The sequence below is a fragment of the Pogoniulus pusillus genome, chromosome 3, assembly GCF_015220805.1.
Source record: "Pogoniulus pusillus isolate bPogPus1 chromosome 3, bPogPus1.pri, whole genome shotgun sequence".
NCBI classification, from domain to species: domain Eukaryota; kingdom Metazoa; phylum Chordata; class Aves; order Piciformes; family Lybiidae; genus Pogoniulus; species Pogoniulus pusillus.
In genome coordinates, this window is record NC_087266.1 from 401,313 (window position 1) to 426,304 (window position 24,992).

At 52.1% G+C, this 24,992-nt stretch overlaps 1 protein-coding gene across 1 annotated transcript in view; it reads left to right on the plus strand.

Moving 5' to 3' along the window:
* CPXM2 (carboxypeptidase X, M14 family member 2) overlaps positions 1-21,250 on the plus strand; it is a 63,283-nt gene extending 42,033 nt beyond the window's left edge. Inside the window, 17 exon segments of the mRNA XM_064139952.1 lie at positions 440-474; positions 476-529; positions 5,949-6,009; positions 6,012-6,071; positions 7,403-7,455; positions 7,457-7,600; positions 8,452-8,465; positions 9,555-9,670; positions 9,673-9,719; positions 10,946-10,996; positions 10,998-11,051; positions 11,053-11,098; positions 11,101-11,248; positions 14,131-14,155; positions 14,157-14,267; positions 14,760-14,859; positions 20,878-21,250. Of these exon segments, the coding sequence (XP_063996022.1) occupies positions 440-474; positions 476-529; positions 5,949-6,009; positions 6,012-6,071; positions 7,403-7,455; positions 7,457-7,600; positions 8,452-8,465; positions 9,555-9,670; positions 9,673-9,719; positions 10,946-10,996; positions 10,998-11,051; positions 11,053-11,098; positions 11,101-11,248; positions 14,131-14,155; positions 14,157-14,267; positions 14,760-14,859; positions 20,878-21,131 (1,373 nt within the window). The 3' untranslated portion in view covers positions 21,132-21,250.
* The last annotated feature ends 3,742 nt before the right edge of the window (positions 21,251-24,992 follow it).

Sequence of the window (24,992 nt, forward strand, 5' to 3'; positions counted from 1 at the left end):
GTAATCAGGGCCCAGACCAAAAACATCTCAGGGAGCTAGAAGAGATTCCTTGCACTAGTGACTATCAGGGAGACACAAAACGTTTACTGGAGTTTTTCCTCTGAAATGATTTTTCCACTCTTTCTCTTGTATCTGTCTCATTACTTTCCAGTGTCTTTTGCCCTGCCTCTGTACCCTGAGGATGCCCTTCTGCTTTTCTGCGGCAGTAGTCCGGTTGTTCATGCAGAGCAGATGTCTGTGAGGCTGATCCCTGCTGCCATCTGGCAGCTCTGGGGGTCTGGCTGAGCTGATTTGTGCAGCAATTAAAACGTTTCCTGATCTCAATACATACAGGACACCTCGGAATTCAGAGTTCCATGTGCCTTGCCTGTGTTATGGCTAAGCACCTTTGTGTCTCAATTTCTTAAGCACATGAGAATTCCTTCACTTATTTTCTCAGACCCAATTATTATTACCACAGAAAGAAATGAGATGAACCACCACTGACAACCTGGACTTTAAGCATCACAACTACAAGGAAATGAGACAGGTAGGCACAGAGGCTGGTGCATGAGCTGCCTGGGTGGAGGGTGGAAGGGTGCAGTCTTTGGGAGCCCTTGTGGAACATCTGTTCAAACATTCTTAAATGATAGCTGCAATCTGTTTTCCTGTTTAACAAATCCTTTTCTGTTGTAATCTGTTAAGAGCAGTAACCTCTCAAACCCTAAAGTCTTAGCATGCCATCTGACCTGAATCAGGTGATGCTACGTGATAGAGGGAGTGTTTGCACACCATGTGCCATCGTTTTTCTTCTATGTACATTAGAGAAGAAATTCATTGAGAGTGTGGGTGGGGAGACACTGGCACAGGTTGCCCAGGGAGGCTGTGGCTGTCCCCCCTACCTGGAGGGTGTCAAGGCCAGATCGGATGAGGCTTTGAGCAACCTGGGCCCTAGTGGGAGGTGTCCCTGCCCATAGCAGGGGGTTGGAACTTCATGGTCTTTAGGTCCCTTCTAGCCCAAACCATTCCTGTGACTATGAATTTTAGAGTGGTGTCCTCCTTCATATTTGACTCTGACTTAGCAATCAGAGTTCTCCTACATCCCAGTGTTTAGGCTGACCAGAGCAAGCTGCTGAGTGCGACCCTGCTGCAGCGTCTGAAACCCAACAAACACTCAACCAGGAAAGGAGAACAAAGCACTCCTGTTGCTGGCAATTGCAAAACTAGCAGCCTACTCTTGTGCCTCTCACTTTGTAAATCAGAAAATCAACTGTGCTTGGCAAACACCTCCCAGAGCACCCAGCCCAGAGGTCATCTGGCCGCAGCCTCGGCTTGGCTGTTTCTCGGCACAGACACACCCGCGGGCTGTCCTGAAGGAGTGTTTCCTCTCTTCTCTCCTCGGCTCTGGAGGTGATGTGTTTGCACTCGAACTGTGTGAATCCCTGGCTGGGTTTGAGCTGCCAGTGTGTCTGTAGGGCACGATTCACCACGGGTTCTATGCAGCAATTGCTCCTGAGGCCAGCCTTCATTTCAGCAGAGCTTCTGTGGCCTCTGTTTCTTAGCACAAGCATTAGACAAGTAGAGGCTCAGCTGGCACCATTCCTGCCAAGAACAATAAAGTGCATGTTAGGCTCTCATTGCAGAAAGAAACGCTGGGCAGGTTAGAAATGTTGTGGGGGATAGAGGCCCCTCAGCTTCAGAGCAGAGTGTTTGTATAGAGCAGAAAACTTGTGAGTGGCGGAGAGCTGGCCGGTGGTGAAGTGCCGTGGGCTGTGTGCTCCCAGCGTCTGTTCCCTCTGCCTTGCACAGATAATTGATTTAGAGTCATACAATTAGACTTACCCTTCTGGTAGGGAGAGTGTCGTGGGCTGGACTGGACTGTGGTCGTGCTTGTAGCCTCAAAATCACCCTTAGGATGTGGTGATTTCAGAGCGTCTTCCCTGAACTGGAAAACAGAACAATAATGATGGAATCCAGAGCTGAATTCAGGTAGAAGCCCCAAACCCCAACAACTCCATGGAAATGTGAAGACTGGGGCCCTGAGAGAGGCAACAGGGACGTTTTCAGCTAGATCAGGTTGCTCAGAGCCTGTTCCAGCCTGTCCTGTCCTGGCTCCAGAGGAGGGCATCTCTCACCTCTCTGGGCAGCCCAGACCACCTCTGCCTTAGTGGCTGGAATCTGTTGGCTGGATGCGGCTCAGATCTCTGGGCAAGGCAAACTCCAAGCACTCTGGGAGTTCTGTGGGCATGGTGTGGTGCAAGGCAGGTGCTGAAGTGCACTCTGTTACCAGCTGAGCACCTTTGTGCCAGGAGGAGGACAGCCAAATGCAAAAGGCTAAAGCAATCTACCCAGCAGCCATCCTAGGTGGCATGGAGTGCCAGGCTGGCAGTCTCCAAGCTCCAGGAAGAAGCACATTCTGCTTGGCTTACAGCAGAACAACAAATACAGTGGTCTTTGACCAGTGCTGGGTTTACAGTTGCACTCAGCCTCGAGTAATTTCCAACCCAAATGACTCTGTGACCCCCAGAGGAGATAAGGACAGGGGACTGGCATTAACTGGGAGTCCTTTAGCCTCCTCTAAGTACAGATGGCAACTAGACCTGCATTTATTCACCTTTTCTGCCTAATGGAGATGTGAACTTCAGAGAGCAGTTTTGAGGGGCTCCTTCAAAGGCTGCATGCAGTCCTTTTCCCAGGGCACTAATAGGGTAAATATTGGCAGTGACAAACGAACAGGGACGTCAAACAGGACCTGCTGGTGAAGGTCACCGGGGAAGTGTTGCAGAGCCCTGCTGGCTGCTGATAAAGCCCTGCTGGCTGCCTGGCAGCAGTTGCCTTGGGCAGTTTGCGCAGAGCAGGACGCCTGCAGGTGACCTGCAGTGCTGGTGCACGCAATGGCTATGAGAGCAGCAGAGAGGCAGTGTCGTTCTGTTTTCACTCTGTGTTTACATGTAAATATTGGACTGCATATCATAGCCATACTGGAGCAAAAGAGCCACAGTGAAGGCTGCTATGGAGGCCCTCATGCAGGAAGGTCTCTTTGTTTGGGTCGGCAATGCTGCTTGTAATTAAAGAGGTGATGAGGAGGTTGCTGGAGCCAATACAAATATTCCCACTGATTGCACTATCCTTTGGACCTGGCGTTTCTCTCACTAGTAATGAGAGCACTTAACTGGCGTGGAACAAAGTGCCAGAAGTGTCCAGAGAGCTCCTGCTCTGCAGCTTGGTTTCAGAGGCAGCTCTGAGAGGACAGGCTCAGGTCCCCTATTTCAGGTCTTGGGGAGCTGCATGGGGCAGCAGTAAACAGAATCAATGATCTTGAAGGTCATTACCAATCTAAAAAATTCTGGTGATTCTGTGAAGGGGGCCTACAAAAAAGCGGGGGAGGGACTTTATAGGCCTCCCAGGGAGTGCAGGAGGGGGGGGGAATGGAGCAAAGCTGGAGGTGGGAGAGTGAGTCTGGAGGTGAGGAGAAGTTGTTGAGCAGGAGAGTGGTGAAGACGGCTGGACTGGGTTGCCCAGGGAGGTGGTTGAGGCCCCATGGCTGGAGGTGTTTGAGGCCAGGCCTGGCTGAGGCTGTGTGCAGCCTGCTCTAGGGTAGGGTGTCCCTGGGCATGGCAGCAGGGAGTTGGGACTGGCTGCTCCTTGTGGTCCCCTTCCAGCCCTGGCTGATTCCTATGATTCTGTGATTCTATTCTATGATTCTAAATACATCAGCCAGGAGAGAGCCTGCTGCAGCTCAGAGAGGGTGTAAGGAGAGGAATTAGCAAAGGCAGTGCTGAGGCATAACATGTTCACCTTTTTACAGAAATATGCTTTCAGCTGCTAAACCAGGCCTGCTTTGGGTGCCATGCACACCCCCTGCCAGGGGTGAACAAAATAGCATTTGCCTCTCTTGGAGCTCTCTGTGTGGCTGATCCAACAACAACCCATTGCCCATCTTGCCAGCAGGACATAAAACTGATACTCCCCCCAGACAGTAGCCCTTGGCTAGGTTTTGGTCTGTGAGGCTGTAGCAAGAGGCCCACAGCTCCATATCCATGGATAATACTTCTGGTGGTTATAAGAAGGCTGACGATGGAGGGTTTAAGGCAGTGGGTGACAACGGGAGTAGGATGCCGGAAAAGGCACTGAGTGACCATCACTGCCTGCATTTCTCAGACCAGTGCTTAGATTTACAGAGATATTCTCTCCAGTGTGCAAAACAGCAAGTGAGATGAACAAAGGCACAAGGGCAGCATCTTGTCAGTCTCTCTGCGAGGTGGTTACGAAGAGAGGTGAGCTTTGCACGAGAGGAACTTTTAGCGACATCCTTAGCCACGAGAGCTGTGTTTCCTCTGAGACTGGATGAACTGTGGCACGGGCATTGGACCTGACTCATTGCTGTGCTTTTCAAACCATCAGCCCTGGGATAATCCAGCATTGTTTCTGAATGAGCACTGTGCAAGCAGAGTGCCTTTGTCGTGCTGCAGCATTGCTTCGGTAGCGTGTGCACCCTTGTTCATGACAAGTGGTCTTAACCAACAGTCCCCGGGCTCCAGCCTGCAGGGAGAGCCTCGTTCCTGTCTTAAATGTCTTTCAGTGAAAACCCTGGGCAGGTGAAAGCTGTTTGCAGTGCCTCCCAAACGCTTCCAGCCTCCTCCCTGAGCTTTAGCACTCCCCCTGAAAGGCCCCTGCGGAGTGGGTGGGAACACGGAGGCTCCAGATACTCTTCTCTGGGTGACTGCACCACTTCGAGCAAGCCTGTGCCCTAGCATGGCCTTCCCTGGGCACCATAACAAGTGCTGAGGCTATCTGCTTACATTTCGACTGTGCCCTGCACTATCTGCAGCAGGAGTACCCGGGATGGCTTTGGCTGGGAGGAACTTCCAGCCAGGCTGTTGGATTTTCCTTCAGGAATCTGCCTTTCATAAAATCATAGAACCAGTCAGGGCTGGAAGGGAACACAAGGTCTACAAGGATCATCTAGTTCAACCCCCCCTGCCATGGGCAGGGGCACTGTACCCTAAATAAGCTTTCACTGCAGCTTGGCAAGCATAGTCTGGGGACTCTCTTGTCAGCTGAAGGAATATGTCCTGCTGCGTTTAGGGAGTCACTCAGGTTTAGTCTTGCCATTTTGGCCACATCAGCACTGCCATAGCTAATGACTTTCCCATGTGAGATCTCCACTAGTGCAAGAAGGGCAGCTTGACTTCTTCCTCACCAGAGGCAGATGTGCCCAGAATCCACACAAAAACAGTGTTTAAGTGGATCTTAACCTTCCTGTTCTGTGTTTCTCTGGGAATACCTTTCTGCCACACAGTGCAGATAAGAGAGAAACCTCCTTTACTGCTGAGAGGGTGTCTGTGGCATCCTGTAAGGCATGTGCATTGCCATTCCGCTGCCACAGGGCCATCTCGAGTCTCTCATGGAACCATTAACTCATTTTGGGTGGTGAAGCCCTTTAAGGTCATGGAGTCCAATCCTTCTCTAACTCTGCCAAGGCTGGCGCTGACCCATGTCCCTCAGATGCACATCTGTGCTCTCTTGAACACTTGCAGGGCTGGAGACTCACCCACCTCCCTGGGCAGCACTTAGCTGAAGTAAGAAGGGTCAGATTGCCTCATCCCTCTTCACCACATGATGTGCTGTGGGTTCCCTCCTCTTGGTAGTACAGCAGGGTATATTTTCTGATTTATTCCTGGTTAGGCTTTCCCCTCATGTCCTTAACCCTGTGAAAACATTGCAAATGCATCTCTTGAAGGTCTTGAACCTCAGCTGTGCTGTGGTGTTCAAGCAGACAGCATTCAGCTTGCTCCAGTTGACCAAATGTCTGTGTGCAAGGAGAGCCAGCAGCTCAGGGCTGAAAACACCACTTTGCAACTGGGAAGAAACCAGGAGAGAGGTCAGGAAAGCAATTGCTAACAGTGGCTGTATTTTGATCCTGCAGTGTCTAACTTTGTGTCTAACTGTGGTTTTTTTGCTGGCAGTTGATGAAGACTGTGAATAAAATGTGCCCAAATATCACCAGAATTTACAACATTGGGAAAAGCCCCAAGGACTCAAGCTGTACGCGGTGGAGATTTCAGACAACCCGGGAGAGCACGAAGTTGGTTAGGATTTAGTCTAAATCTGGTGAAGGCTATTTGCATTTGGCTCTTTCTGTTTTTTCCTCCTCATTCTCTGTACCTGCAGTAACTGCCACTGGTGGACTCTCTGTGGCAGCAAAGAAACTCAAGCATACGTGGGAGGAAGTGGAGCTCTGTTTCTGAAACGGGCAGAGGAGGCTGAACACAAATAGAAGGTGTTTTGGATGTGGGAGCAAATCTTTAATGATAATGAGTTTCACTCTTTGTAATGACAAAGCAAAAGTGAATTTTAGTGCTGGGAATAGGTTTCAGCTGTGGGCATTTGTGTAGTTTTGGATAGAAGCTTAGCTTGCCCTTTTGTGTTTAATGAGGTGATTGTAGTGCATCAAGGGCAGAGCTCCCAAATCACCTCTCACTGTTGATTTTTGGGATACTATATCCTACTGCAATGTTCTTCAGAACAGAAACTCTTTCTGTCTTTGGTCCTGCTGGAGAGAAAAAGGAAGCTCCCACTGCTGGAGGTAAAGAGGTCTTGTTCTTTGCCATGCCTATGAGCATCCTGGTAGGAGTGATGTGCTCCTAAGGTCTGTCTCTGCTTTGCCAGAGGGGATGGAGCACAATGGCTGGGGTCTCTCAGTAGGCCTGGGGCTGCCCTGAGACCGTCCTCTCTGAACCCCAGCATAATTCAGCTGCCTGGTCCCCTTAGCCAGTTTTGAGAACACTGTACAGGAGATGTAAGCAGTGTAGAATGGGCCAGGCCAACTGGGAGGGTGAACCCAGCCACAAGCCATAGCTTGGTCAGTTTGGGTCTCTCCAGTGGATGTTTGCAAAGTGCTGTTCGTACAAAGGACAACTCAATTATGTGGCTCTTAAACAACTGCCACCAATCCTAGTCATCTCTGAAGGGTCTGTAGGTGAGTGCAAGGGTTGTGCTGTTTAGGTGTAACCTGAAGAGCAGAGGAGCACCTGGGTTTTGGCTGGTGAAGGGCTGTGTGAAGCCAGAGGTCAGTGCTGGCTTACCTTTTGAAGCTATCTTTCAGTGCCAAAGAACTACTACCAGTGTGTTGTTCTGGTAATGCTGGGCTATCAGGACTTAATCTACCTGTAACATCTCAAAGTTATGAGTATCATCAAAAATCTCTTTCCTGGACCATGTGCTCAGGAGGCTTTGGACACCACTGATCCATGAGCCTGCTCCAAAACGGCAGTGGAGAGTCATTATTTGTTTGTATCAAGTTATGTTTTCGGCTAAGACCTTTCTCTGCTGAAGTGAATGCTGCTGCCCGAGGTGGCTGCAGCTGGGGTGGGTGTTTGGGCTGCTGCCCTGCCTGACTCCCTGCTTGCGTTGCCAACAGGGGAGCCAGAGTTCCGGTACACTGCAGGCGCTCACGGGAACGAAGTGCTCGGCCCGTGAGCTCATCCTCCTGCTAATGCTGTTCATGTGCCAGGAGTACCTGGCTGGCAACCCACGCATCGTGCACCTGATCCAGGACACCAGGATCCACCTCTTGCCCTCAGTCAACCCAGATGGGTACGACAAGGCATACAGAGCGGTAAGAGCCTTAGGAACACAGCCAGGAGCTGCTTCACTTCCACTACTGGCATGAGATCCTGCTGCCCTTCTTTCTTGTAAGGATGGCATTTCACAAGCAATTCAGCTAAAGAAATGAGCAAGAACAAGTCAAAGCAAGCAGAAGCCACTGAAGCTCCTGATGGGCTTGTGATAACTGTCCTCCTCACACCAAAGCTCTGTGACAGTTAAACACTGGGTCTCTACTTACCTGAAACACTCAGCAGAGTTTTGATGGGGAGTTGCAGCAGTGATGAGGCTCCTGTGAAAGTCTCCTCTCCAAAGGTGACCGTGTGGCTGAGGCGGTGGTGGAGGCATCTCCGGGGAGATGTAGGGTAGCTGCACAGCCAGACTACAGGCTGGGTGCCAAAGCACAGCTTGGGTGCAAGCAGTTCCTGAAGTCAGAGGACCAAAAGGGTGGCTGTGAAGGCCCAGGTCTACAAACCTTTCCTTCTCCAGAGCTGCCATGGAGCTGGAAAGTTAACAAACCTGCTTGAAGAAGAGGATCCTCAGGCATTTCCTCCTTCAGTGCTTCTCAAAACGCTTCACAGACTCATTCCTGTCATTTTCACAAGTGAGCAGAAGGCAGCAGCTAAGTGAGGAGGTGCAGCCACCACCCGTGAGCAATGTTAGAGCAACCATCTGAGCCTAGCCCTAGCTGACCGGGGGGCCAAGCAGGCCCCCCGGCCTTTGGATCCCTCCACCAGTCACCCAGTGGGCACCACAGGCACTCACCAGTGATGATCCGAGGAGGATCTTCTGCCCAAAATGGGCAAGCTTGGGGCTTGCCTTGCCTGGGGCCATTAATTAGGGGAGTGGACAGGGAGGGCAAAGTGGTTGCAGCTGGGGTGGGAGGAGACTCCAACAGGACCCAGGTGCTGTGGGTTGAGAGGGAAAAGGGGAAAATGTGGGGTGGGAAAGGGGAGGTGGGTGCTGAAAGGAGAGAGATGGAGAGGAGGAAAAGGATGGAAAGGTCTCTTCCACAGGTAATTAGTGATAGCACAAAGGGGAACAGTCTCAGGCTGAGACTGAGTGGTTTTATACTGGACATTAAGAAACATTTTTCCCCAGCAAGAGCAGTCAGGCACTGGAGTGAGCTGCCCAGGAAGGTGGCTGAGTCACCAACTCTGACTGTGTTTAAAAGTTGTTTGGATGTGGTGCTTGGGGCTATGGTTTAGGGTGAGCCTTGTGGAGTAGGGATATGTGCTGGACTTGGTGATCCTGAGGGGCTGTTCCAACCTGCATGTTTCTGTGACTGTGAAACATCTGAGTGAAAACAAAACCTGACAGAACCCAGGTTCTGCATGACACTGCTGAGCAGGAAGCTGTGAGTGGAAAAGGCAGTTGCAAAGGCTGCCAGAACAAACCATGCCGAGGTGCACGGGGCAGCGGGAATGCCGTTACAGAGAATTCCTGCACTCTGCTTCTCAGGGGAAATCATAAACACATGGAAGTTGTGTTCCTCCACAGCTGACATGGAACAGAGCAAGGGAGCAAGGGGAGCGCAGTGTGCTGGGCACCCGAGGCATCCAGGCAGGCACCAGGAGGAGAAAGCACAGGGGCTGGTCAGGTGCACTGGGGAACCTTCCAGGGCAGTCTGCAGAAAGCTGGAAGGCAGAAGTAACACTCACCACCTTGGGAGGGAATATGCCACCTCCCCTGACCCAGGGGAATGCCAGTCTTGAGCAGCAGCCCTGACAACAAACCAGAGCATCTGAGCCAGCCTCAAGGAGCTTTCCTTGGGCTTTGCTTCACCTCATCCAGGGCCTCATTACAAATGAATAAAAGCTAATCATTCATTTCAGGCAATGACATGATCCATCCTGTCACTTCTCTGCACAGCATTACCTCTGACACACCCTCAGAGGCTTGCTGAGGGCTCCTGGGTTCTGCTCTAAAATTGACCTTCCTCTTTCTACTCTAAGGCTCAGAACTAGGGGCTGGTCTCTAGGACGCTGGACTCAGGACGGGATCGACATCAACAATAACTTCCCTGATTTGAACTCCCTGCTGTGGGAGTCTGAAGACCAGAAGAAGAGTAAAAGGAAAGTTCCGACCATCACATCCCCATCCCAGACTGGTACCTGTCCGAAAACGCCACTGTGAGTAAGAGCAGGGAGAGGGGAGCACGAGGTGGGAGGTGTGGGTACAGCTGCACACCTGGCCTAAGCTGCTGCCTTTACTCAGTGGAAATGGAAGTGGACCTCCAAGGTAGCATTTGGGCCCATGTTTTACAGGCAGCCCTTAGAGAGGGAGCTGTGTCCTGGAGGATCCTCTTTTCCCTGGACTGTGGAGGAGTTGATACCAAACTTTCAGGCAGCAGGAGGTAGAATCAAAGAATGATTTGGGTTCAGAGGGGCCTGTGAAGGTCAGGTGGAGTCTCCCCAGAGCAGAGGGTAGAGTCGCCTCCCTTGGCCTGCTGGCCATACTGCTTGTGATGCAGCCCCCGGGGTAAGGTTGATCTTCTCTGCTATTGCTGCTTACATTCAGGCTTTTCGCCCACCAGCACCCCCAGGTCCTTCTCCTCAGAGCTGCTCTCTTGCATTTGGTCAGCTGAGAGGAACCCAGCACCGGGCTCAGTGCTGTCAGCCAGGCTGCTCCCTAGTTCTGCAGCCTAGGATGCAGGTCTCATGCAGGTCCCTCCCGGGCTGTTATTTGTGCTTATCTGAACTATCTTCCTGTCTGAAATAGCACAGCCACTGCTGAGGCATGTGCAGAGCTGATGCAGTAGCTTAGGCTAGAGTCACATTGATCACAGTGCCAAAAATGTGGCTTCTTTTTGCATGGCCTTTCAATTGCAAGGACAATTAATTATTGCAGCTGAGGTGCCCCAGTCTGAGGGGCAGGCCTTAACTGAGGCACTGCTGTGAGCTGTGTGGTTTAAAATCCCTCCATTCTGAGCTCTCGCTTCAGCTGCTCAGAGGGAAGCAGAGTCATGGTCTGACATCTCTGGTTGCCCTCCTGCCTTCACTCTGGGAGTGTTCAGGGATGGGGTTGACAGGGCCTTGAGCCACCCGGGCTAGCGGGAGGTGTCCCACGCCTGGCAGGGGGTTGAACGAGACGATGGTGAAGGTCCCTTCCAGCGGAAGCCGTTCTGACTCGCTGGCACTCCTGCTCCGCAATGTACCAACGTGGAGGGCTTGCTCCTTCCGATGGGTTTCGGTGACTTCCCACAGCAGGCTGTCAGGCTGTACCTCGCAGAGCCTCTCTCCAGCTGCCCCTGGTGCGGGCAGGGGCTGGCGGCGAGGCTGCTGGCGCTGGCCTCTCCTCGCGGCGAGGCGAGGTGCGCTCGGAGGCTGGCCCACAGCCGCCTGCTCTCTTGCCGCAGGTGGCCGTCGAGACGCGAGCAATCATAGCAGGATGGAGAAAAATCCCCTTCCGTGCTGGGGGGCAACCTGCAGGGCGGGGAGCTGGTGGTGGCCTACCCCTACGACATTGGCGCGGTCGCTGTGGAAGACGCAGGACTACACGGCCACGCCCGACGACACGTCTTCCGCTGGCTCGCCTACGCCTACGCCTCCCACGCACCGCCTGATGGGACCGACGCCAGGAGGAGAGCCGGCCACACCGAGGACTTCCAGAAGGAGGATGGCACCGTCAATGGCGCCTCCTGGCACACACGTGGCTGGAAGTAAGTCTCTGCAGAAGCAGAGAAGGGAACTGAAACCTCATCCAGTTCCAACTGCCCTGCCCTGGGCAGGGGCACCTTCCACTAGCCTGGGCTGCCCAAAGCCCAACAGCCTGGCCCTGAACACTTCGAGGGAGGAGGCATCCACAGCTTATCCAGGCAAACCTGTTCCATCGGGTCGGCACTCTCACTGCAGGCCTTGCTGAATGTGGTGGCACCACCACTGACTGGTGTATGTTGCAGAGGCCATGGTGCTAAAAACATTCCCACGGGGAATATTTTCCCACCTAAGAGTCTGCTTGCTGCATTTTGTCAGCTGTCAGAGGGCTGAAGGGGGACTGTTGAGATGCTGGAAGGTGTCCAGAGAAAGGGTGACAAAGGTGGCGAAAGGCCTGGAACACAAACCCTGTGAGGAGAGGCTGAGGGAGCTGGGGGGGTGCAGCCTGCAGCAGAGGAGGCTCAGGGGCAGAGCTCATTGCTGTCTGCAGCTGCCTGCAGGGTGACTGTAGCCAGGTGGGGTTGAGCTCTGCTGCCAGGTAGCCAGCAAGAGAAGAAGGGGACAGAGTGTCAAGTTGTGCCAGGGCAGGTCTAGGCTGGATGTGAGGAGGGAGTTCCTGGCAGAGAGAGTGATTGGCATTGGAATGGGCTGCCCAGGGAGGTGGTGGAGTGGCTGTGCCTGGAGGTGTTGAAGCCAAGCCTGGCTGGGGCACTTAGTGCCCTGATCTGGTTGGTTGGGCAGGGGCTGGGTGCTAGGTTGGGCTGAGTGAGCCTGGAGGTCTCTTCCAGCCTGGTTGACTCTATGGTTCATTATACTTTGCCTCCTGCTTCCTTATGTTACTGCAAGATTTCCAGGGCTGTCTCTGAGAAAAGTGGAATCCTGGTTTTGCTTTCAATTCTTTACCACCTTGGACTCCAGAGTAAACCCCAGGAGCTGTGGTTCCTTTTGAGCTTGGCCTCAAGTCTGCAGGATGGCCTTTAGAGCTTCTCTGCTTAACCAAAGGGAAGAGGCCTGCTGTGTGTTTTGCACAGACATATGTGTGGCAGCTGGCACCTGCATTGGAAGGCATCGTCCCAGTGCCATTCCAGATCCAGAGGCAGATGTCTCCTGTGTTTTTGTCCTCTGGAATCCCATGACTACACAGACACAGTTCTAGGGCTTACTCCACTTTTTCTGTTCCTTTACTATTCAGGTGAACACAGAACACTTTCTTCTCCTAACCCTCTGCTTGTTCGATGTTTGACCTAAAGGGACTCACCAATATATTGGTGGCAGAGAGAGAGCTTGCTGTCCTATGCTTTGATGTGGGTGGCATCTCCTGCTGTACCATAGCTTGAAGAGCTCTCCTCTCTCTCCTGATCCACCTGCTCCTTGGCCTTGTGGTGATCATGCATGTATAGTGTTAGTGGGGAAATTTCTGGGGGGCTCTTCTAACTCCTTTTCAACCCCAGAGAGTCCCTGGGAAGTGTGTACAGCACAGACAGCAAACAACACTCCATACACCTCCGAGGCCCAGGTGCAGCGTTTCCTGCACGCTGGGGCTGCCATGAGTGCAGCTCCTCAGCACTGCCTGACCCCCACTGAGGCAAGGAACAGGAGAATTTCATTTTGTTTCCAGGGTTGTTGAGGTCTGATTGCATCTTCAGTCACTTACACAAAGAGCTGCTCTTGGCAACATGAAGTAATTTTCCTACATACACATATCAAATCTGAGCAGTTACTGTGTGTTGCAGCACATCCTCACAGCTGCTAATCAGGATGTGATGGAGGGGAAAACAATTGTGGCTGTTTCTCAGAGGGCAGGGAATCACAGAGCAGGATGTGCCCCTTGGCTGGTGTTCAGGCTTTCCACCAACTAAAGAGAAAAGCTTTACATCTGTGTTACATCATCCTCCTGCTCTGCATCCAGAAGGCACTGAGGGATCATGAAGTACTTGACTGCTGCTCTGTGGCAGTTGGACAGGACTAAGAGGAGGTTAACTCTTTTCAGTCAGAAGCTGAATGCATTTCCTGCTACTTTTTTCCCCAATTATGATGTATCAATGCTCAGTCATGCCTGGGGTTAAATTACTTTTGGATAGAAATGGACTATGAAATGCAGCTCTTGTCTTTTTTGCCACTAGTGCACATACTGCATCATGGCATCTGTGTGATGATGGAGAAATAACAAGGGAATTTCCTCCACAAAAGGGTGGTGAGAGGGGGAGAATGCAGAGAATGCTGGAGACCTCCATCAAAATGCAGTCTTCCCTAGGCTCAGGACCTTTGCAAAGGTCACAGCACCCTCTCTGACATGGACATGAACTGCTCAAGCTTCTCCAAAGTCAGCGGCACTGAGGGGTCCTGGGGTTTGACTGGGATATGTAGGAACATAATTTTTAGCGAAGCCTGTTGTGACAGGACAAGGGGTGATGGTGTCAAACTAAAAGAGGGAGATTTAGATGGAGAGAAGGAAGAACTTTTTCGATTGAGGGTGGTGGAGACTCTGTAATGTTGCTCAGAGCTCTGGTGATACTGCTTATTGCTCCGGTGGTGTTGCTCAGAGCTCTGGTGATGTTGCTCAGAGCACTGTGATGTTGCTCAGAGCTCTGGTGATGTTGCTTATTGCTCTGGTGATGTTGCTTGAGAGCACTGGTGATGTTGCTCAGAGCTCTGGTGATGTTGCTCAGAGCTGTGGTGATGTTGCTTAGAGCTCTGGTCATTGTTGTTTATTGCTCTGGTGATGCTGCTCAGAGCTTTGTTTCTGAAAGGCTTTTCCCTTGCCAGGTCTGTAGACTAAGGCAAGCCAGATGGAAATCCAGCTTGTGCAATAAATATTAGCTCTCAGCCAGAGGTTAAAGGAAGCTGTAAACCATCTCTCCTTTATCCCCTTTGATCGACAGGTATAAAACGACTTCAGTTACCTGCACACAAAACTGCTTTGAGCTCTCCATCTACGTTGGCTGTGACAAGTACCCGCACGAGAGTGAGCTGCCCGAGGAGTGGGAGAACAACCGCGAGTCCCTCATCGTCTTCATGGAGCAGGTAGCGCAGAGGGCAGCCCCCGCTGAACGCCTGGATAGCTCCCTTCAGGCTGAAAGGGCGTTTCAGGCTCCTGATGCTTCCCGTGTGGTGGCGAATTGCGTGACTGCCGGTGCCTGCTCGGAGCCTTGCCCACCGAGCAGCCGTGGCACATCACTTCAGACAGGCCTGCTTGGCTTAGCAGAGCGAAGTGATGAAGCCTGCTAAAAACCTGACCTGAGTGCCGAGCTTGCTAGAAAGGACTGCCCGGAGAAAAAGCAGCCATGGCTGCTTGCTCCACCTGCTGCTTGTATCTACCTCTGGAGTGTGGTGCCTCAGGAGCATGTGAGTGGCTGCATAGGCAGCTGACGCCTGCTAGGCTGATGCTGGTTAATGCAGCTCCGGCATGGGCGTGAGTGATAAAGCTGGAATGTAATAGGTGTGGTCCAAACAGTGATGGTTGTGCCTGCTCAGGGCCAGGCCAGTGCCTTATCGGCTTCTATGCTCTCTCCACAGGTCCATCGGGGCATCAAAGGCATCGTGAGAGATGTGCATGGGAAGGGAATCCCCAACGCTGTTATTTCAGTAGAAGGCGTTAACCACGACATTCGCACAAGTTAAAGGACACCGACACTGCCTCCAGACAGCAGTGCAGGTTAGATGAACAGATCTGAGGGTTAAAAGCAAGGCACAGGAACTCACTGCAGCTTTGGACTCGGGCCAGGGAGAAGCCAGCAGGTAGTACACAGTCCGGGGGGGGTGCTGCAGAGGACGTACAGGAAGGACTCACTTCTTTCCGTGGTGCAGCTGTGTGGGGAAGAATCATGGAACGACAAAGGCCCCCTTCCAACGCAAAAACGTTGTCTACTCCAATCCCACTTGCAGTCAGCAGCAAATCTTCAACTGGAGCAGGTTTCCCAGAGCCCTGTGCAACCTGGCCTAGAATGTTTCTAAATCTCTCTCTGTTTAGGTTGAAGTCCAGTTGCACAGGCTCTGCTAAAGAGATTGTCCCCATTCTTCCTCACAGCCCTGCTCTTCCTCTTCCCAGCTCTTGAAATTGTGAGCAAACAGCCTTTAGTCTGCCCCAAAATCAGCAGCCTGAGTAAGGCTGTGCCAGCACTCTTTACTGCTCCCTCTCTCCTGTAAAGGTAGTGCAGATCTCACCCAGAAGAGCGAAGCCCTGGGAAAACAAGGGGTGAGTGATGCCTTGCTGGGCAGAGTGTTTCTCTGCCTGCTCACAGCTACAGCTTTCTGAACCTGCTGGAAATGTGGTGTGGAGCTGTATCCAGAGGAGAAGCAGCTGTTGCAGGGGAAAGGGAGTTTCACAGCCTGAAGAGCCTCCTGCAAAACATCACAGCTTTAGAAGAGATCATTCAGGAGGCTAGGGAGGGCCACTGCTTTGCACAGGAGCCTGTCAGCCCGGGGGGTCCCTTTGCACCCTGCGCGTTGTCAGAAGGGCTGACGGATGTCTGTTTGCCCTGCTGCCGAGGGCTGCTCTGCAGCCAGGCACAGGCATGTGTTAAGATGCTCTGAGTAAACTCTGAGCCTGTGTAATGGCCTGGAAAGTAGTTATGGCACTAAATAAAGAACTGCTTTAGATAAACACAGGCCAATTACAAGATTAATAGGAATAGCTGCAAATGGATGTTGCCAGGTAGCAGCTGGGGTAGTGCCCAGTGACTGCTGTGTTTGTGAAGGCACTGTACTGTGATGGATGGAGCAACAGCAGAGGGCACAGAGCAAGCAGAAGAGCCTGTGGAAAGAAATAGCAAAACAAGGTGTCAGCAGGAGCCTGTGGTGATGGATGGCACTCCGAGAGCTGGGTGCCAGAGGTTAATGAGGGCTCTCTTGTGTGTTCAGGCAGAGTGGTGAATCAGCAGACAATTCATATCGCTGGGTCCTCCAGGTGTGGGTGAGCACCAGGAACAGAAACACTGACTTTGGGGGTTGTTTTACATCCTAACTGGTGTTCCAGGTCTTTCCTTGGCTGTCACATGATGTTGCTGTGCCACTGAGCTACACCATGGCACACTGTGACTCATTTCAGGCTATGAACTACCACAGAGCTGTAGACAGGAGGTGCCCAAGTCTCTCAGGCTTGCCAGAGTAGTTATCTGAGCCAATAATAAATCCTGGACTATCTAACTTCATGATGAATTTTGTTTCAGTGCTACTGTGTCTGTTGTAAAAGAAAAACACTGACTGACAGATATTTAATTAGGCAATAATGATTCTGCCTTAACCATTTCAAATGCAGCCACTGGGAAATGATAGAGGGAATTAAAGTCATCAGTTGCTCTCCCTTGTCTTGGAAGCCTTGGCAGTGCTGAAAGGCTGCCATAACTGTAGGTTGTGTGACTGTTAGCAGGATTGAGCTATTGCTCTGGCTGAGGCTGAGTCAAAGAGTGATTAATCTCCAGCTCTGATTGCCACGTGGAAAGCAGACACGAGTTTACCAACAGCAAACCTGCTGACAGAAGGGCCCTGGTGGCAAGTGCAACAAACGTGCAGGATCTCAGAATCCACCTTGTAAACCTGGAGGGTTTTGCAGCTCTTTGTATCCAGACTTGGAGCTGAGTTTCTGTGGCTCCAGACCAACTGCACTTGGTGGTGAAAACCGAAAGGACTTATTGCAGTCCTTTTGATTTTTCTCTGCAAGGAGGCACTGCAGCTGGCACACTGGTTGGGATCACTTTGTTCTGTGCTGTACAGTAACACAGTATGTCTCAGCAGCCCTTGAAACCAGAGGGTTTATGCTGGAGCCAGAGCTGAAACGACAAGCACAGCACCAGAGGAGGAAGGCAAAGTGCCAGCAGGCTTTCTTTCACTTACACCTTCTAAAAATGAAAGATGTAAACCTCTGAGGTGCTTGACACAAAAATAGGTTGAGCAGGAGAAGAGCTGTGGCCACTGCTGGCATTTGGCATCAGGTGAGCTGAGCCGGGAGGTAGCCAGTGTGTCTGTGACACAGACTGGCTACCCTCTGCAGCCAGGCTGAAATCCTCTGTCAGTCACAGACTCTCAGGGGCTGGAAGGGACCTCCAAAGCTCATCCAGCCCAGCCTCCCTGCCAGAGCAGGATGTCCTATACCAGGTCACACAGGAACACACTCAGCAGGGTTTGAATATCTCCAGAGAGGGAGACTCCACACCCCCCCTGGGCAGCCTGTTCCAGGGCTTTGTCACCTCACAGGGAAACAAATCCCCTCAAGTTTCCATGGAACTTCTGTGCCTCAGCTTCCACCAACTGCCCCTTGTCCCGGCACTGGGCATCACCCAGCAGAGCCTGGCTCCAGCCTCCCGGCTCTCACCCTGCACATATTTGTATGTGAAGGCCCCTACTAACATTTGCCTCAGAAATTTCTCAGCTTTTAATCCTGTGGGGGGCAAAAAAGGCATGGAAAGTATTGTGCTGCTTTTTCTGCCCATGCAATGTGTCTGCTGTGGAAAGAAGGCTGCTGGCACTAAGCTAACGACGTGAACAGGCTAAGTGAAGGCATCGATCGTCAGAGTGAGTGCTGTGTGGGCCATGGCTCCATTGCCCCTTGCTGCAGAGGGACCTGTCAATAGGCCTGAGTGGTTACATGAGGCTGTGGGGAGATGAGAGATAACCTCTGGGAGAGAGTTCATGCATGGGATGACCGAATGTTGCCTGTACACCTCTTACCCTGCTGCTGCAAGGGCAGTTCTGTGGAGCCCTTCCAGCAACTGCACTCTGGGGGAGTCTCAAAGCAAACCCTGGTGAAGAAATGCACATTGTCTTTCTAGGGACACAATTCTGTACCACAGCCAGGCTCAGAGACTGAGGCATGCTTCTGGGTGATGTTTTGCATCAGTTCATTTCACACAATGGCCAGGGGAAGCATCCTGAATGCTTTGATAAGTTTCATGTGGTTTCTGTAGGCATTATGCAGCCAAAGCCAAGGATTTGGGAGCAGCAATATTTAATAGCATCAGCCTAAGCTGAGCATAACTCTGCAGTTACAACTCCAGCTTCACTCCTGGCTGCCTGCTCCTCAGACCAAACGTGAGTCACAGCTAGCAGCGCCGTGCCTGGCTTCCCTGGGAAGTCCTTTGTCGGTGGCAAAGCACTGAGGCAGATTTGTACAATGCACTTCAGTGAGTGCAATCTGGCACATTGGAGTGCAGATAAGACGCTGAGTTGCACCAAGGTCTATCCTGTCGTGCTTGAAGGGAGCTCCTCCTCACGGAGGTGTTTATGGAGCCTTCTGGTGCATGGGCTTTGTGGTGCTGTTACCATGGTTCGTGCATGGCTCTTCTCTCTGAGCAGATGTGGCAATCCTTTCCCAGACCTAACAGGTGCAGACAGATGTAGCTTGCCTCCAGCCTCCTCCTGCTGGAGCCTGATTCTATTCTTTAAGCAAACCTATTCTGTACTAATCCAGCTGCATTTGTAATTATCCTTCTCTTGCCATCTGCTCTGACACTTGTACTGCATTTAATCTGATTTTTCAAAACCAACTCCCTTTCAGTCTGCTATTAAATCCTGGGCAATGGCAGCTGACAGCAGCTCTAATGTCTGTTCAGTAGTAAAGGGGAAGGAGGTGAAATGCATCCTGCTGGCAGCTGGAGATCAGCTTCCTGATCATTTCCCCGTGGGGTGTGCAGGTGTAAATATTTCTTCCTGGCCCTCTGTGGGGTTGTGATGAGCTGCTGGGAGAATGTGGGTCAGCTCTGAACTCCAGAGGCTCTGAACAGGGATGCATCCACAGCCACGCAGCACCGGAGCCTTTCCAGCTGAAAACTGAGCTTGTAGGGATCAATCCAAGAAACCTGGGGACGTTTTGCCTTCGGGTTAAGGTCTGCCAACAGGCTCAGTAGTAAGGGAGAAACGAAGAGAGCTTCTCAAAGGCCCCTTCCTAAAATTCACTGCCTTGAGAAGAAGAAATCTGGACCATGGTTGTGGCCCCAGGAGCAGTCAAACTGGCTGAAAGAGCTTTAGCAAGCTGCTGTGTGAGAACTGACCTGATACTGCACCCAGGGACTGACACACTGCACAGGGTGCCACAGCTGCACTTAGAGTCTGCAGTAGCAGGGTGCGTTCGGTTAACTGTTCTTTTGCTGAGGCTTGCTGCCTGCAGACAGACTTCTATTCTCCAGCCCTTCAGTTAAGCCCTGTAGCTTTAAGCAGGAGCTGACTGGTCCAACCTGTCCCCAAAGATAACATTTGTGTGCAAATCATCTTTAGATTCTGCAACACACTGCACTGCAAGCGACCCAGGGCTAGTGCTAGTAGCACTGTCAGTGCTCATCGGTGCTGAAAGAGCCCAGCGCAGCCTCTTCCCCGCGGTGCTGCACTTCTGTTTACAGGGAGCTGCCTGTCTGACAGTGCCCTTTCAATCCGCTCTGGGGTTCCCAGGACAGAGTACAGACCCAGTTGTAGGGCTTGGTGCTTCACCTTTCCCAACCCACAGCTAAGCACATTTGCTAGCTGACAGACTATTCTGGAAGAAGGCTAAAAGTAGCCTTATGCAGGTTTGGGGAGTCTGAGGTGATTTGTGGAGGAGCAGAGAAGAAACCAGCAAGCTTTGATTCAACAGTGGAGGGCTGTGCAAACACAACCTGCTTCCTGCTTGGGTGTGGGAGCTGACTGCAGGAGCCCTGGCGCTGGGTTTCAGAGGTTAGCAGCTGGTTAAGCACCCTGACAAGTTGTTCCTTGCAGAAAAACCAGCATGACAAAAGCCAGTGTGAGATGCTGTAGAAGGAGACACTTAGTTGGGTCTCTGAGAGAGCTGACATCATACATTCACACTGCATACGAACCAGCACCAAAACAAGTGTGCCCAGGTGATCTGGCCAGGCGCAGGAGTGTGGTGTGGGCACCCCCCTGGCACTCCTCTTGATCCATTAGTTAGACTTAGTCTGGAGGAGGTCTTTGACGCCTCTCAGGAGTCACCGACCTTTAGAAAGCAGCCCTTTGCCTCAGGGTCTCCCTGACTTCAGGTGACACAAACCTTACAGAACCATAGAGTTGTTTTGGTTGGAAGAGACCTTTAAGATCATCAAGCCCAACTGTCAGCACAGCATCGCCAGGTCACCGCTGAGCCCTGTGCCTCAGCACCACATCTACACAGCTGCTGGGCGCCTCCAGGGACAGGAACTCCACCACTGCTCTGTGCAGCCTCTTCCAGGGCTGCACAACCTTTTTGGAGAAGACATTTTTGCTAATAGAGAGTTTAAACCTCTCCTGGTGCAGCTTGAGGCTGTTTCCTCTTGTCCTATTTCCTGTTACTTAGAAGAGACTGAGCCCCACCTCACTCCTCCCTCCTCTCAGGTTGCTGCAGAGAGCGACGAGGTCTCCCTCAGCCTCCTTGTGTCGAGGCTGAGCACCCCCAGGCCCCTCGGCTGCTCCTAAGAGCTGTGCTCCAGGCCGTTCCGCAGGCTGCAGGCAGCGTGAAGCTCCTGCTCCCTGTGTCGCTCGGGCGCTAGGTTTGGAGCGCGTTCTCCGGAGGGGCTGGCAGGGCGGCAGGGGTACGCGTGGCAGGGGCACGCGTGGCAGGGGCAGCCTCCTCGGCAGCCTCTGGCCGTGGGGTGCAGGGTGCCGCCGTTGCGGGTGGTTCCGCGGGCGGCGGGAGGAAGGGTCCCTGCCCTGAACGCTGCCTCTCGTCCCGCAGGCGCTGACGGCGACTACTGGCGTCTGCTCAACCCGGGCGAGTACGTGGTGGGCGTCAAGGCCGAGGGCTACACCGCTGCCACCAGGACCTGCGAAGTTGGCTACGACATGGGAGCTACTCAGTGCGACTTCACCATCTCCAAAACCAACCTGGCCAGGATCAAGGAGATCATGAGGAAGTTCGGGAAGCAGCCGCTCAGCCTGTCCGCGCGGCGGCTCCGGCAGCGGGCACGGCAGTGGCGGCAGCGGCGATAGGCCTCGGCCTGCGGCGGGCACTGGCTCTGCCCCTGCCAGCCCCTGGCTCTGCCCCTGCCAGCCCGGCTGTAGTCATAGTGAAGTTCTGTAGCCCATCTCTTCGTGCGCATCGCTCTGCACCAGGCCCTGACCTTCGTGCGGCTGGGGGGGGCGGGTGGGGGAAAGGTTGGAAGCTAAACCCAAGTTGAGGCAAAGGAAGCCCTGGGCTGGGAGGGGAGCCAGGGGGGGTGTGGAAAGAAGTTTTGCACCAGCCTGGAGTGGAGGTTTTTGCTTGTTGGGTTATTTAACGCTTTGCAAATCTGTGTCCTTTGCAAGTGTGGGGGAGAAGAAGAGAGCTCTGTGAGGAAGAGCTCTGCAGAGCGAGCACCTGAGCCCCGTGTCCGGCACGCCAAGGCAGTGTCTCTGCAGCTCAAACAAAAGGCTGACACTCTGCATGTTGTTCTCGTCTGGGAGGAAAGCTGAGAGGGAACAGCTTCTGCTGAGTGTCAGGAAAGCTGGTGTCAAAATCTCACTCCTGCTTCTCATCTGACAGCCTCTCTTCTGACAGGCACCACCGCTCTGCAGGGGAGCCCCGAAGGGAGTGATCCACCTCTGCCTTCCCACTAGGGAGGTCTCATGAGTCCAGAGTTGGATGCCAGGAGTGGTTTCTCCTCCTGGTTTTTAAGGCTGCATTTTCACTCTGTGAACTAAAGCTCCTGAAAAGGACATGGGATAAGGACCACTGCAGCACTGTGGCACAGCTCTACTTCTCCAAGCTGGGGAAAGGACTTGAAATAAAGCCTTTGTTGTGGGTATAGCTAATTGTAGCATGTCTGAGAGGATAGGCCTGGTCAGGGATGTGCTTGCAACTCCACTGACAGTATCTCTTGTCTTGTATTTCTGCCTGTCCAGAAGTGCCTTTTGTGGTGATGCACACCTTGGGCACTATCTTGTACAACATGCATGGTCTGCTCATCTTGCTACCGCAGCTGCTGCTTTCCTGGCCTCAGGACTCTGTGGGAGCAGGATTTGGGATTTATTGTTGGCTTTTAAGTAATAAAATGGCACAGCAGGATAGAAGTGAGACTCAGGAAGGAGGCAGATCAGAGCTGGGGAAGAAGGGCGTAAAGAAACACTGGGCGAGGTATCAGCTGGTGAAAATCCGCTCTGCTCCAGGGCTTTGAAGTTCTGACCTTGCGGACACCCAGATGAAGGGCACGTGCATGGCTCTCTGGCTGAACAAAACATCTCATAGCACCCTTGGTAGAGCAACTGTGGCATACACTTCCCAACACAACTCTGGCTTCAAACAGTTTAATTGCTATTGCAGACTTTGCCTGTCCAATATCGCTGTTGGAAAGGACACCAAAGTATCACTCAAGCCTGAGCAGAAATAAAGCGCAAGTAGAAAGCTGAGCGTATGCACCTGGGTGCCACCTGTATGCCCTCTGTGGCTTGCCAGCACACACGAGCACATCACAGGTAAAGGATTGCAGAATTCTTGATCCTGACTCCTTGAATAATAAAGTCTTATTCTGAAATGCCTTGGACAGCTGCAGCCCCTGCTTGTCCTGTTGATGCCACTGAATGGCAGCAATGTGTTTGGCAGCCAGAGCTGCAGTGCAGGAAAGGAGGGAACACATCATTCTCCATAGCTGATGTGGTAGGACCCCAGCTCCCTGTCAGCAGCACTTAATGAAGCAATAGAGGCAAACAACCCAACCATCCAATGGACATTTGGAATGATGTTGTACTTATTTCAGCTTACAACATCCTTTATGCCATCTGGTTTTGTACAGCAGCTTCTCATGGAGAAGTCCTGGGCTTGACAGCTGAGAAGGGAGCACTGAGTTCTTTGTGCAGGTCGCAGTGTGAATCGCTCTGGGTTATGGAGTAAGGGCAGAGGACAAGTTGTTAGCAGTTGAATTCAGTTTGCTGTTGGTGTCTGCAGGTTTTGTTTCCACCACAATAAATCAGGGCCATCTGTGATGCCTTTGCATTGTGAACTGATGGAGTTTGTTAGATGGCATCCCTCTGGGGCCCTTCAACAGCTACCCATCTTACTGGGGTGGTTGGCATGCACAGGCAGATGAGGACTGGCCAGCCAAATGTGAATCACTCTGAGAGGCAGACTGGAACTGTAACCCCTGTCCTAGCCTCAGCAGGGCAGTTCCTTCTACCCTCAGACAGTGTTTCAGGCTGGTGTGAGGTTTAGTTCACAAACCTAGAGGCTTTGCCCTTGGGTAGGAGCTTACCTCAGTGAGAAATCATTTTTTGTTTGATAACAAGAAGTTGATTTTATGGGAAAGCCTTTGATGCCTCTTCACTGCAGTTAGATGAACTCTGACTGCTGAAGATCTCAGTCACATCAGAGGCCAAAGAAAGTGGATCAGCAGCCAAAGAGAGTGGCTTTGGTGCTCTTCACTGACTGGCTGCCACCTACACAGACCTGGGCACAGCAGAACTATGACCTTGTTCTGTTTCAGCCCAGGCATTACTAACTGAATGGCCTAGGAGCTGTCCAGTGTATTTGCCTGGGCCGTTGTGTTTTGGCTGTCCTGCATCTTTGCACTGCAAACACTCTACAGGAGTCCTGCTGGGAACTTCAGGTGTGTGAGTATCTCATGATGAGATCAAGTGCTCCTGCTTCAGCTGGGTGTAATAACGCTGGTGCAGGAGTTAAAATGTTCATTTCCATTCAGACACTCAGCATCCCTGCTTAACCCCTAGAGAGATCCAAACCCCAAACCGACACATCTAGACAGCAGTTCTTTCTACTTGTATCTCCCCTTCCCACAGCTTTTAGAACGGGTAATTTCTTCTAAACTCTGTGATCTTAATCTCTTTCCCTGTCAGTGTTGTAGGAAAACAGGCAACCCTGCAAAAGTGTCAGGAAATAAAGCTGAGGATGGATGTGATCCTTCCATGTGAGAACTCTGCTGAACTCTGACCATGCCTGATAGGAGAGACAGAAATGCAGACTCTGCCAAGTACTGAGAGATTCAGCTGCACACCCTCACCCACACAGCAAAGGTTAAAACAAGACATATTCCACTCCCCTGGATACTGGCAGCCCTCAGGCTGGTGCTGCTGCTGCTGCTGTGCACAGCCCTGGCAGGCAGCAGATGCAGTGGGAGCTGGCTGGCTCCTCCTGCACTCCCCTGCCATGCTCTCCAGCTGCTCAGTGTTTGTGTTTCATTAGCACTACTTCTACTCACCCCATAGCTCCATCTCGGTCACTGCAAGTGCCTTTGCTTCTCGGATTGCAGTACCTGCAAATCAGCCTGGGAATGCTGGATCCAGTACAACCATACCCACTGCAACTATGCCAGGTTGAGCAGCCTGGGACAGTGGGAGGTGTCCCTGCCCATGGCAGGGGGGTTAGTGGAGGGATGAACTGTAAGGTCCCTTCCAACCCACCCATTCTGCGATGTTCCTCTGATTCTATGATCTGCTTACACTGGTGTAAGAGTAGTGAATTCTGGCAACCTTGAACCCAGACTCAGTCTGCTGGTACCAGAGGGCTGCCAGGAGCATGTGAGCCAGGAGGCTGAGCTCTGTGTGGGTGCAGCACACGGCTGAACATGCAGATGAAGCTGGTGACTGCTGGTGAAGAAGTGCATTCTTGTTGGCTATTTTAAGCCTGTCACTTAATTTTTGGCTTCTGTCACCGACTGCTTCCCCTTCTTTTTCCCATTCGAAGCTGTGGTTTTTTTTTCCTCTAACTTCTGCTTATTATTTTCAGTGGATTTGGGACACCTTCCCCAAGTGTGCATTTCAGCAGTTGGTGACAGTTACCCAGGCAGACTCCTTTGCCTGCTTTGCCAGGCTGTGGTAGGTGGTGACCTTTGTGAGGAGCAGGGGATGAGAGATGAGTTCACT